The sequence below is a fragment of the Pimephales promelas genome, chromosome 17, assembly GCF_988280905.1.
Source record: "Pimephales promelas chromosome 17, fPimPro1.hap1.1, whole genome shotgun sequence".
Classification (NCBI taxonomy): Eukaryota; Metazoa; Chordata; class Actinopteri; order Cypriniformes; family Leuciscidae; genus Pimephales; species Pimephales promelas.
In genome coordinates, this window is record NC_142785.1 from 7096939 (window position 1) to 7111379 (window position 14441).

A 14441-nucleotide genomic window follows, 5' to 3' on the forward strand; every position below is an offset into this window, starting at 1 on the left:
TGTGAGTATAGATTCCAGATTTTCTAGTTTCCTCAGACATTACCATTCCTTTGGGTGTGTAATCCCAGATACACCATGTGACAGGTTATGATTATTCCTATTATGTCACTTTTCTGTGATCAGGCTTTATATACAGGCAGTGAAATGTATTATGCAACATTTGACTGGTTTTCCACTTCAGCTGACATAATAATGTTGATCATGAGCTTAATATTGAGTGTAATTTAAATTTGAGTGCATGTGTTAATTGATTTAAAAAGATAATAATATGTATTTTAATTAAGTTGTCCAGTGTCCTTTGCATAGGACTGCATATAGGAAAATAAATGCTGAAAAGGCTAAATTGTTATTTTGTTTCTTTTTTAGTAAAGGGAAAGACATGCTATTTAATGCAGTTGTTTTTCATTTTTGTGAGGTTACCATTGTGAGAATACTAAATAAGTAGTACATAATTGCATAATTGGTTCCAGGATCACTACTCATTTATTTAGAAATTTTGGAACTTACTGAATAAAATTTCAATAAAATGGTAAATGGACTGCATATAGCACTTTCACAGACCCAATGGCCACCAAAGCGCTTTACATTTGCCTCACATTCACCCATTCAAACACCAACAGCGATGTCAGCCATACAAGTTGCCATCGATCCCGTCAGGAGCAGCTGGGGTTAGGTGTCTTGCTCACGGACACCTCGACACTTGGTCAGGTGGAACCGGGGATTGAACTACCAACCTTTTGGTTTGTATACAACCTACATGAACCACTGAACCACTGCCACCCTTTTAAAAGTTGTCATGACTCAAAAAGATTAATGCAAACTATTGTGTTATTTACTCCTTCATTTATTTTTGGTATTTGTTGAGGCAAATCAGTTGTACTTAGAGTGGGAAAGTGGGCATATTTGAACACATGGATTGTCTTTATGAGTGAATCATAAAATAATTTTCCAGTTGATTACCGTAAAACTTCAAATAATAGCCAAGTCCACAATAGACGTCTGTTTCTTTTACATGTCTGGCTGCAGGTTTGGGTAAATAAAGGCCGGTCTCAAATAGAGGCCGGTGTTGTGCCGAATTTCGACCCCCGCCAAATTATTACCCCCCCTAGTATTGGTAGGTTTAGAATTAGTTGTGGGGGAGGAGGGGGGTTATAATTTGGCAGGGAGTCGAAATTCGGCACAACACAGGGTCTGTTTTTTTAACACAGTCTCATCCCAAAAAGTCATATAACTGACGTTTTGGGACGTATTTTGACCATACGTCAATATCCGCCTTTTTAGGGCCCCCTTAAACGTCGGTAGATGGCGATCCCGGGCCGTCATACAACTGACGCTTTACCTTTAACGTCAGTTAGGTGACGGGTTAGGTTTAGGGTTAAGTTTAGGTATGGGGTAGAGTTAGGATCCCATAACCTCATCTACCGACGTTTAAGGGGGCCCTAAAAAGGCGAATATTGACGTATGGTCAAAAGACGTCCCAAAACGTCAGTTATATGACGATTTGGGATGAGACCGGGTTGGTTTTTTTAGTTTTGGGTTGTATTTAATCTTCAAAAACACGTCAGATCGTCCGCGTTTTGGCGGTCGACAAATCACATTTTTGTCCCGCCAGAGCCTGAGTGATGTAGAATAGAATGACTGCTGATCTTGATCGGGCGCATAACGAGCAGAGAGAGAGAGCGCCCCCGCCGTGCACGCGCACACTCTCACGTCTTTAAACAACACGAACACTGTCTTGCTCTCTCTCCCCCAACTGCTCTCCCCGCATATTAAAGGGGTCATGAACTGGCTTTTTAAATTTTATTATATTGTTGTCTGAGGTCAACTTATGACGTTCGGTTGGTTTTTACATTTCAAAACATCAAAATGAATAAGTAATAGGCTATTTTCTACCCTAGTTTTGAGCCTAGCTCAATAACGCTCGGTTTTTATGGGCGTCTCACACGGAAGACTTGGAAGTAAACGCCCACTGCTGTGAGTGGATAACAGTTTTGCATATTATAATGAGTTTCGACTCACCCGCCGGTGACCCATCTATGGTCGGTGCACGTGGGGGAAATTGTTCTGAAAACGTCCAATGTTGTAAAATGCCAACCGGAATGATTCCCCCATAAATGTCCGAGTCCGTGTGTTGCACCATACCTGTCAGATCCAATATAGACGACACAACACTGTTCTTTACAACCCGGTCTCATCCCAAATCGTCATATAACTGACGTTTTGGGACGTCTTTTGACCATACGTCAATATTCGCCTTTTTAGGGCCCCCTTAAACGTCGGTAGATGAGGTTATGGGATCCTAACTCTACCCCATACCTAAACTTAACCCTAAACCTAACCCGTCACCTAACTGACGTTAAAGGTAAAGCGTCAGTTGTATGACGGCCCGGGATCGCCATCTACCGACGTTTAAGGGGGCCCTAAAAAGGCGGATATTGACGTATGGTCAAAATACGTCCCAAAACGTCAGTTGTATGACGATTTGGGATGAGACTGTGTTATTCTTTACTCTTAATTGGTCTGCAAATCCAGCCTTGTTTACAAAACAATCCTCAGTGAAATGAAGCGAACAGATGGATGATGTTTTACCACATCAGCTGGAAAGTCATTAAAAATAAAGTTTATCCATGCAGTCCAATTGGAATCAAGAGGCAGCTTATACAGCGACTGTCTTGCACAACCAGCCACTGCACAATATTCTGTATTGCTCGGTAGCTCGATCCGGTTTGTCATCATGAGGTATAGGCATCTATGTTATTTAGCTATGCGCGTAATGAGCAAATCGGTGGGCGGGGCTAAACCGGCCGTGTTGAAGTAGGAGTTGATCTTCTTCTGCGGGGGTGGTGTTTTATCCTCTTCGTCGTCATAGTTCCCCACTCTGAAAAACGAGTCGTTTGCTGAGCCTGGTGTCAATAAAAGCTTTTATTGGACTAACAAGGACGTTTTCAGTTCTGAAACTTACAGGATATTCTTATAATATGATGACCTCTTAGAAATTTGATTTCTCAGTTCATCACCCGTTTAATCAAAATCAATTGACAAGATGGAAAAAGGTCGGAAAACCGAAGTTTCACATGGAGCATTTTGAGATTTTTTAGAGATTAGAGACTCTAGGCCTAGACTCAATGAACAACATCTCAACACTAAATTATAAAGGCCTGTCTCATATAGACGCCCGTCTCAAATACAAACAGGTGCAGTTCGACGATTTGGGGAAATAAAATCCCGAGCTATTATAAGTTTTACGGTAAGCCTCTTGCCAACAGCCGGATCCCTGATATTCAGAGCAAGAGCATGTTTGCTTGTGTTCTCTCAATAATGAAAGATCTTAGAAGATCACACTCTGTAAACCTTGTTTTCACACTCTCTACCTAGTACTTCCTGTCTGAAGCTTCTTACATGCCCGCGCACTTCAAAGATCCCACTTCCCCTGCGGAGGCCCAGAGCAGGAAGCACCGCTGGCAGCTGTTCACTTGAAGAGAACTGGAAGTCTTTGCTTCTGCTCTCTGACCTTCTAGTTTATGGGGGCCAGAAGGGAGTACTAGTTTACAGTAGTCCTCCACCTGATGACATGTCCATATTCCCTCAGAGAGCCTGACTCTGAGACCTGCTTGTTTCCAACAATGTCGCTATTGCTTTGTATAACAGCTGTCAAAAAGAAACCACGTATTGGTTCCTTTTAGTATCATGTGAGTCATTCTAGTACTCATTTGCAACTGAAAGCAAAGTAGGAGTTTCTCTTGTAAATCACTGACTGTTAACAGACAATAACAGCCAGATACAAGAGCTCTTTTTGTTTCTTTTCGGGTGGAGAGAGAGAGAGAGAGAGAGAGAGAGAGAGAGAGAGAGACTGCTGCTGATGTTTTTATCTAAACAGCAGTGCAGACAGTAAATCCACTGCTTGTCTCTAACTATACATTGACATATAGTTCAGTGGAGATGTTCCAGATCCCTGGTGACTTACAGTATTTATTGCTGAGGTTGTTCATCAACGTTTTAGACAGTCTGGAGAATATGGATAAAAGCATGTGTATATATACAGAAAATACGAGCTAAGCCAAATTGAAGCGATGCATCATACTTTAATATTTCATCATCTGCATATATCTCTATAGTGATATCAATATCAGACTCTACAACATAAAATAGAATACATACAGTAACAGCAATACAGTGCATGCAAGGACACTCTCTTTTCAACACTTGCCAGTGCCGAGGGCTTCATTTGGTCATTGGAAAGTCTATTGTGCTGCATTTAAATGTTCTCATTTAAAATCTGTTTTTTTTCCTTTTCATTTCAGCCTCTATTTTGCCAGAATTCTCCACTACTACGTGCATAAAATCCAAAAGTCCCCTCTCGTTTGTTTTAGCTAAAAGAGCGAATGGCCATTCATCAGCCTAATCTTTTTGAATGCAAAGACCAAGTGCAACTGAGCAGGAAAACTCCACAGTCAATGTTTCAAAAATAAGTCATTTTGGATCCAAATATGCTATATTTGATACTGTTTTTTGAACATATATTATGTAGGCCTATTTTATGGTAATTTTTTAAACTACAAGCAAGAAAATGATAATATTGCTTTTTAAATACACTGTTCAAGCATTTGGGGTCAGTAAGATTATTGGTACACTTTACAATACTCGGCGTTAGGTTAATAGAAAAAAAAAACATTTGTTCATTGTTTGTTCATGTTAGCGAACAGTACATTGCCTAATGTTTAAAGATGAAACGTTTTGATTTTGATGAGGTATTAGTAAATGCTGAAATAAACAATAACAAATATGAATAAATGCTGTAGAAGTGGTTCATTAGTTCATGTTAACTATGGAAATCCGTTTTAACGTGCAATCATATTAACCTATATAATCTCTATTTTCATGCTACAGTAGGCTACATATTTTTTAGATATCTATTTCATTAAAGGAGTAGTTCACTTTTCAAAAAAACTTTTGCTGATAATTTACTCACCCTCATGTCATCCAAGATGCCCATGTTTTTCTTCCTTCAGTCGAAAATAAATTTGGTTTTTGATGCAAACTGCAAAGTGTTGAAAGGGCTTTAAACGATTCCAGACGATGAATAAGGGTCTTATCAAGCTAAACGATCACTCTTTTAAAAAAAAAAAAAAAACTTTAAGTTTAAGTTTTATAGTCTTGCTCTGTTCTGTGTGACTCCTTTTCGAACTCGTTCATCAAAATGAACAAATCGTTTTCTGAATCAATTGGTTCATTTCGTTCGTTGAATGAAACAAATGACTCGAAAAAAGATTTGTTCATTTTGATGAACGAGTTCGAACAGGAGAGTCACGAACGCGCATCACAGAACAGAGCAAGGCATTTGAGCTTATAAAACTTAAACTTTATTATATTTTTTTTTTAAATGACTGATTGTTTCACTTGATAAGACCCTTATTCATCGTCTGGAATCGTTTAAAGCCCTTTGAGCCCATTTCTTTTCGACTGAAGAAAGAATGACATGGATATCTTGGATGCCATGCGGTGAGTAAATTATCAGCAAAAGGTTTTTTTGTTTTTTAAGTGAACTACTCCTTTAAGTACTAGTAGTTATTCATTAGCTACTAGTGCTTATTTATTAGATACCAGTGCTTATTTATTAGTTAGCTACTAGTGCTTATTCATTAGATACTAGTACTTATTCATTAGATACTAGTGTCTATTTAATAGATACTAGTCCTTATTCATTAGATACTAGTAGCCCTACTTATTAATTGCTTCTCATTGTAGATAACACTACAGATGTCTTCATCCACAGAGTTTCACATCCCAATGTCTGTCTGCGGCACTGCTTTAACACTTGAGACTTTTGTCCTGGGAAGGAGGATGAACTGTCATGGAATGATGAATGTTTAAAAGGCCCTCATGGGGGCATTCACAGGATGAGGCGACATGACATGGCCTAAGAGGTGAGCGAATAGATAGTCATGTTGAAAGATATGCATGTGATTTATTGCCTCCGTTTGGCACGATTTCAAAGAACCAATATTTTGTTTCATGTGCAGAACAATCAAGATTAAAAAAGTCATTGAGGTTTCACGTTGCTTTCCTCTCTCCTTTCCCCTATACAGCCCTCATGAGGACTCATGGGCTTCCTAAATCCTCTAATCTAATGTAAACTGCAGTGAATATCTATCAGCGTTGCCATCCAGTCACAATATAACACATCTTGAGTGTTTGGCAGGCTGAGACTAGACCGTGGGTGGCATGTGTGATCTACCAGAGAGTGCTCAAGCAAACTACACATCAATAGGGTTAAAGCGGTGGGAAATAATTCAATTGTAATCCTGTTTGACGTATTTTGTGTCTTTCGAAGAGATAAAAAGGTGGTTGGCAAACCATTGGCTTCTTTATTCAGCTGTATTGTTTAATATCTCACTAATACCTAAATGCTTCGCTTTATTCATGCAGTTGTTTGAAAGCGTAGCCTTTGATAAATTGGCTGAGTACATGTTGATCATATATTCCTCATATAGATGTATACCCATATACATATATGTAGAAAGTGGTTTGCATAAGATTTTTGGCCTATCTGGAACATACATTTGCTTTTGGTGCGCTATTGCCATCTAGTGGAAAGCATGGTACATTGTTTTAAATTTAGTTTGAACTTTGAAGGAAGGATTTTCAATTAAGAAGGTAAGTGTGTTCAAAAAAACTTTTGAAAGATGTTTTTGTCGCTTACCAAGACTGCATTCACTCCAAAAATAAATTCATGAGATGACAAGCCTTTTTCAGCAGTTGTTCATCTTTAGTGTCACATGATCCTTCAGAAATCTTTTTACATTTTTTCAGGGTTTTTTTAACAGCATTTATTTCAGCTAAAAATCTTTTATAACTCTAAAATATCTTTAACAGCACTTTTGATCAATGTAATGCTCCCTTAACTGGTAGTATGACATGACACATAACAGTTGAAACACAGTATACGAAATAGTAATAATATAGACATAAAAGCATTGATAATCAAAATTAATTTATTAGTTTTATATTTTTCAAGACTTGCATTTGAGAATGTCTTTTAAGGACACAAGGTTATCAGAGGACAGTGTATACAGAGCAAAACATCTGTGGACCTGTTTTTTGAATTGAGTTTTCCGTGTCTGTCAAACTCATCATTTCCCACTGTTTTTTAATAAACATCCCTTATATCGTAAGACCTTTATTACTCTTCTTTTTTCTCCCTGTTTTAATCAAAAATAGTCTTTGCTGTATTAAAATATTCATAAATGCATTTTATTTCAATTGGTGTTTATTTAACGCTAACATTTTATAACATTAATGATAATTATATGTCTTTTGAGGTTGTGGGAATGGAGAATTTCCACAACGAAACAGACACAAAATGAAACAAAACATAAAAATTTAAAGGGAGGGCTTTGACAGAGAAAGTTTGAAGCTCGGGGAATCCCTAACTCCATCACAAACAAAAAAAAAAAAAAAAAAAAACATTCTGCATTTTTACATTTAAAAAAACATAAATTAGTACGATTCACAAGCTGTTTTCCTCATGGGGACCAAAAAAAACAACCATTTTGCCATCTTTGTGGGGACATGTTTACAAGGCCTCACACAAACACACAATAAACCAAGAATGAACCTGAGCAGAGTCATGCACTGCCTGTGGTATTGCACATTTATTAATATGCCTAAAGATATGGATTCCATTACGTAAATAGGTAGTCCTTCAGTTGAGCTGAGTCATGGGTAGTTCACGCTGCAGTGTGTGTGCTGGCAGGAGTGAGATGTTGATTACCCAGCTCTTCAACTTACACCCACTTTCAGCCCGCAGCTTGAGCCACTGATAGAGACGCTTATCAGATTCAGAAGCATGGCCCCTCCCTATCACAATAGTGCATGCTCATATAGTCATTACAAATTAGAGTCATTTAAAACCTCAAATGTACAATCACTTCACAGTTTCATTTTCTTTCCTTGATGTTTTGAGTGACATTTGGCAGTATGGCAGTGCTTGGTTTTTAATATTTTGAAAGCTGTTTGCTCTTTATTTATTATGAGGTGTAGGTCTATATTTGAGATAGGAGATGATAATAGTACACTCTAAAAAATGCTGGGTTGTTTTAACCCAATTTTGGGTCAAATATGGACAAACCCTAAATGTTGGGTTAAAAATGTAATGTAAAAAATTAACCCAACGGCTGGGTTAGTCCATATTTGACCCAAAGTTGGGTTAAAACAACCCAGCATTTTTTAGAGTGTAAGTTACAATTAAAAAACAATTCTCACAGTAATTCAATAGTGCTCTAACACTAATTAACGCATTTGCATATTGTGTGTAGGCTACATGTAAATCGTCTGCATAATTAGTAGGTTTAAATGTTACCATCTCAATGTTATTTACAAACATCTATTATAGCATATTGCAATTACTGTGCAACAAGCTTATTGTATCCTTTAATAAAACAGTTTACTCGTCATCGAGCATTGTAGGCTACTGTGATATAATTACTTGATGCAAAATATAGCCTATGACTGAAGTCACTCAAAACACAAGGAATCCCGGCATGACAACATAAGCTCGTCTAATATGACGCACAGCAGACTAGCGTTGCGCAGTTTCTAACACAGTCTCACGTGATTAACTCTTGTTTGCCGGTGAGTTGAAGAGAGCGACCGACGGGAACTACATTTCTATCAACTGTTCTATTACATTTTTATTTTATTTATTTATTTTGTGTGATTTTTTTGTCCTTTTTTTGTTGCATTTTATCAAGTCGAGATAAGCAGAGTTTATGGTTAATATGTGATCGAAACTGCATCGCAAAACGGTCAAATCGTTGCCTACCCCACGATTTATTCGCGTTGGTCTGAAGCTAACTCGTTTGGATAGCAAAGTAGCCTATTATTTAATTGTACCAACACCGTAATGCTCTCGAATACCGAAAAAGAGCTGATTGTACAGATATGGGACAAAATGATTCCAGTGGCGGAAGATATTGGATCTGAGGCTCTTTTAAGGTAGGCTATGCTGTCTTATCAAACAAATAGAAGAGGCAAATATTTCTATAGACAAAAATAGCATATTTTTAAAACTCCTAAAACTCCTCAGCGTTGACTTTTTCAGTGTCCAATATCCTGGGATACTGCATTTCTTTAAACTATGTAAAACTTTGGGAATTAAACCAGTTAAAGTCGTACTTACGCTCTTTGGTGGATCCTTAATTAGTTCGCCGTTCACTATTCTTAATATCAAAAGTCTTTTCAATGATTGATGGTCTTGTCATATTTGGCATATTTGCCCATGAGTGATGATGACGCAGGAAATCTGGGGGAGGAGATGGGGGTCTTGTGCTTGTCTTGTTGACCTTGTTTTCTCCCTTGTTAACTGGTTTACAGGATGTTCACAACGTTCCCCAAAACAAAGACATACTTCTCTCATCTAGATATCAACCCCAATTCAGATCATTTACGCTGCCACGGGAAGAAAATCGTCCAGGCTTTGGCCGAAGGAGCGAGGAACATAAGCACCCTTGCTACTACGTTGGCACCACTGAGCAGGTTCCACGCCTATCTACTGCGAATACATCCTACGAACTTCAAGGTGTTAATGAAACTGATCCAGTTCACATCAACAGGCTTTATCCTAATACGTGATGTTATGTTATGTGGTGTTTTTTCATTTAACTCACTAACGTAATTTATTTGACATTTTCCAGCTTCTCAATCATTGCATCCTCGTGACGTTAGCCTGCCACATGGGTGACAACTTCACACCAGTTGCACACGCTGCGATAGACAAGTTTCTTTCGGCATTCGCAGCTGTTTTAGCCGAGAAGTTCCGATGAAGAGCCTCCGAAGAAGGATCGAAAGTTTTTCTTTAATAAATGTATAATACATGTTTTGCGAAGTAGCCTACGTGTGTCTTTTGTGTGTAATGCAATGCAATATTCAATAATAAACAACAATAAAAATACTAATTTTTTGGCATGCAACACCCTCAACTCTTTTGTGTCCATTTTGTTTGTTTATAATTTAAAACAGTGCATTAAAAGGAATTCAGTATTATGGCTTCCTATTAAAATGTCTTTGAATTTCCATGTTGAGAAATTGATATTTAAATACTAATGCAAAAGGAAATAAATAAACATGGATCACGTGGATCAAGGCTGTCGGTGTTAAAGGGATAGTTCACTTTGAAATTAATTTTTGGGATGTTTTAGCTTACGCCAAGGGCATCCAAATTGTAGTTATCTTTGTTTCCGCAGTAGTTTCAATTTTGATATTTTTAGGTCAAACCGTTCTTGTCTGTCAGTCATAAAATGCAGGTCTATGGTCACCACCTCAAGGAGCATGCACAACAAGATAGTGTTTGTTTTTTTCACACAAACCGCTCGTTTCATGTCTTAGGCCATCAGTGTGTACTTACATTGACGATTCATTAAATCATGTTTCATTTGGACTTCTCTGTGCATGCTCTTTGAGGTGGTGACCATAGACCTACATTATATGACTGACCGAAAAGAACGGTTTGACCAAAAAAATATCAAAATTGAAACTGTGGAAACAAAGACACCTTCATCTTGGATGCCCTTGAGGTAAGTTGAAACATATCAAAAATGTATTTCAAAGTGAACTATCCCTTTAATAAGGGACATGATGCTTCACGTGGGCGTGGCGCTGTCCAGACTTTAGTGCTGAAATCTTGTCTGAAGTTCGAAGGGAAATGTGACGCTATCCGTTAGGCTTTTCTTTACATATGGGTCAATTACAAAATAAGTGCGAACCTTTAACTAAGCTATCTACCTTTAAAAGGTACCTTCATGGTGTATTATCACCACTAAGATGGGGTAAGATGACCAACTTCTCGGCCAACATTTAAAAATATGTAAAAGATTAAAAAAAAAAAATTGATATATTTAGATTGTATATAAATTGTCCATTAATTTGGATCACCCCGTATTGACAAACTAATAAAGTGTGATTGATATTTGTCTTGTATAAATGAAAGAAACATGATTTCAGTACTGTTTTAAATACAAAATAACCTATTTACATTATCATCATTCAATCTTTTACATTTACAGCAAGTTAAAGATATTTTAACCATGATCATACTTTTCAACTGAATACATTTAATTGTTTCCACAATGAGCAGCTTTATGCTGATTCTAAGCAATTTGAATAAACACATTTTGAAAATAAGCCTTCGAAACACGAAAATTGAATAAAATAACTGTAAATGGGTTTATTTGATTGCAGACACTTCTTGCCGGTTTTATTAATGTATACTGAAAAATGTCCATCACATTAAGTTTATTAGTTTGTTTATGTTAAATAAATAACTTATTTTTACATTTCAGATGCATAAATCATTTAGGCCTAAATATTATTGAGCGCATTTAGAGTCTTTTACAATAAAGTCGAACTGCATTTTGGATCTTCAGTTAGAGAATTTTAGGCATTAAAGATTGCAACAGCTACACGTATCTTTTAATGGAAGGCGAGAGAAAAGGGAGGAGCAGGAAGTGGAGATCATATCAGATTGAACAAAGACCTCAAATGGCCTCAAATGGATCCCTATATGCAACCTGCACTGAAGTTATTATATTATAGCACAACTTTAGCACCACAGGATTTAATGCGTAAACTTTTTTTATTAAAACGTAAAGGAGCCATTCCACCTCTGTCTCCAGGACATTAAATGTATAAAATTGCATGAAGTTTAACTCTGAAAGACATTTTATTATTAAGCAGAATGTCATGCACATTAAGCTAACTACAAATTTAAAATGTATAATTAAAAACATTAAAAACTACATAAAACAACATACAAAAATATCATTTTATGCATGTCCCCACTCTCTATCTCTAAAATTTACCATGAAATATGATTATTAAAGTCTTTCAGAAATCTTCATTTGTTTGCATTGAAATGTTTTTTTTTATGAGAAAAAAATATTTTATCCAATATTTTATAAAAAATACTAAATGCAGTCGTGTTTCTGTTTTAAATCAGTGCTGTTGCCCTAACACATACCCCTCTCTGAAAAACTTGTAATATTCCACCATACACATTTTCATCAGGTAGTTGCATCATCTGGATGTTCTGAAGGCAATGGGAAGATTTGATGAAATTGTAACTAAACTATGACTGAGAACGTCAATATCCCATTTTAACCCCCCAATATCGACATACTGTCCTGTTAACTAATTTATTCCTTAGATTTTATTTGTTTATTTTAAAAATTGTAACTTTTGGTAAGTCAGTATTGCTCAGTGTCCTCATGCTATAACGTTTAGCTTTGTGGCCACATGTCATGTTTGATGAGTTTTTGCTTAAAAACTCAATCCTGTTACTTTCAGTCCTGTTGCTTATATGAAAAATAACAGGAGTGAGTAGTCCTCTGTTTTGTTGATTAAATACTGTAAATATTAATACTATTCACCTGAATTATTTAATTTTAAGGTTGTAATTACTTATAATGTAGACCTTAGCATTTGTTTTACAATGTGAACCATACTTCCAGGAAGCTAGTCCACCATGAGCTGACTTAAACGTGTTGTCTTTGTCTTACTTATATTTTAGGTGCCAGAAACATGGCATATTGTGGAAGAAGTGAAACACACCCGCAATGCTTTCTTTTTTCCCCTTTTTTGTCTTAACTTCCTTTTTTCTCTCTCCCTCTCTCTTCTTCTCTCTCTCCTTCTAGCGCATAGTATTCCACTTTAACAGAAATCTTACACACAGTCATGTGCACTCTCTCTCATACACACATACTGTATGGACACTCATTCCTGTTAACCAAGTGTTAATTCCTGTTACAAAGTGTTCATTCCTGTTACTATTTCATTTTCTTTTTCTAAAAAGTTAAAACCTGTGTTTTTATCAGTTGTGTTTGGTCCATCATTTACAATAGCTTAATAAATTAAATTATTAAAACAATTATGAACTTAAGGGTTCGATCTTCTTTCAAATGAAAAAATGGCTTTGTGTTTTTTTATTAAAATACACCTTGCCTTAATATATAGTGATTTTTTCCCCACAAATATCAAATATTTGGCGTCTTTAAAATAAACACTTTCTTGTGTGGAAAGCAAAGGAATTAATTGACATGCTTTTAAACACACATTTTAAATTGCACATAAGTTTCGGTAAAAGGACTAAGAAAATATATTTTGCGCTTAAATTTAAAAAAAAGTTGACTGAAGGCTACCAATACACATTTTTTAATAGTTAAACGTGCACTGTAAAAATATATTTTCATGATTAGTAATCTCAATATTTTTTCTTTTGTCAAATCAATTTAAATAGTTTATGTAGTTCAGATAAAATATTTTGAGTTTCTGATGATACAATCAATCTCCTTCATTGTATTAACTCAGTTTTTCCATTTCAATGAACTTAAATTTGTAAGGCAACCAGGTTACTTAATTTTTTAAGTTAAACCAACAATATTTTTTTTTACAGTGATTAAATTCAGTGTTGAAAAAAAAGATTTAAAAAAATCAAGTATATTTTGAAGAGTTACAACATTTCAATAATTTATTTGTTATTACTCAACAAACATCAGTACAAGAATCTCCTCGGCCAGTCCACGAAACTAATAATACTGCCTTTTTAGGGCTGATATAACAACACACAGGAACTTTTGCCAAGCAGCTTGGATGTCTGGGGTGAAGTCAGTCCTCATGCGTGTAGCGATCACCACTGTCAGGCAGTCACCTAAGAGCTGGAAAAGAAGAGAGGGAAAGTAAAGCACAGTTCCAACATAATGACCAACATGATAGCCGCGCATTGCTCTAAGACACCAACCTGAAAATTGCCTGGGTCGACCTGCAGTTTCTCTGAGTGAAGCTCGCTAAGGGCACTGAAGGTTTTCTTGATATTATCCATGTTATTGAGAGCTTTCTCCAGTCCTTGAAGCACGACAATGCCGTGCGCCGCGATTTTTGGATTAGCCATGATTGCCTCCGCGTTATACAGGTTTCCAAACCCACCAAAGTACCGCTGAGTCCAAGGGTAGACGACCAAGCATCTTGAGATCAGATAATAAAGCAGGAACATTAAAGGCTGAAAGAACATTAAACAGCTGAAAGAGTTCATATTAAGGAGAAAAAGGAAGGAGGCGATAGAGAAAATATTACTTACCTCGTCAAGCTCTCGCGGCCCACCGACTCGTAGTCGAGTTTGGCGAATACACCCTGTATCGCAGCGCGTTCCTCAGCTGTCCACTGAACCATCGTGTCTCCAGGATTCACGGCTGGACAGATGTTTAAATAGGACTGCTGGGCCGCCGCCCACGTATATCAGGCAGATCTGTTCGGCCGATAGTCCGGAGAAAAAGGCGGCAGTTGACCGATAAACGGAGTCCATGCGAATAAACTATAGTGTTTTCCATCATCACCAGAGTGTGAGATTTCTTGCTCTTTATTTGTTAAACCTTAGTCTACTGTTTACGCTGCAA

The 14441-nt window shown here is 36.8% G+C and overlaps 2 protein-coding genes across 2 annotated transcripts; one reads left to right on the forward strand and one right to left on the reverse strand.

Annotated features, from left to right (window-relative positions):
- Positions 1 to 8601: 8601 nt before the first annotated feature.
- Positions 8602 to 9971, forward strand: hbae4 (hemoglobin alpha embryonic-4). Its single transcript, XM_039665759.2, has 3 exons — positions 8602 to 8994; positions 9373 to 9577; positions 9693 to 9971. The coding sequence occupies exons 1-3, from the start codon at positions 8903 to 8905 to the stop codon at positions 9819 to 9821; spliced, it is 426 nt and encodes a 141-aa protein (XP_039521693.1). The 5' UTR covers positions 8602 to 8902; the 3' UTR covers positions 9822 to 9971.
- A 3573-nt stretch (positions 9972 to 13544) lies between these two features.
- On the reverse strand, positions 13545 to 14268 carry LOC120475048 (hemoglobin subunit beta). The gene is made up of 3 exons (XM_039665761.2): positions 14126 to 14268; positions 13790 to 14012; positions 13545 to 13706 (listed from the first exon to the last, which is right to left on the reverse strand). The coding sequence occupies exons 1-3, from the start codon at positions 14215 to 14217 to the stop codon at positions 13578 to 13580; spliced, it is 444 nt and encodes a 147-aa protein (XP_039521695.1). The 5' UTR covers positions 14218 to 14268; the 3' UTR covers positions 13545 to 13577.
- Positions 14269 to 14441: the final 173 nt, after the last annotated feature.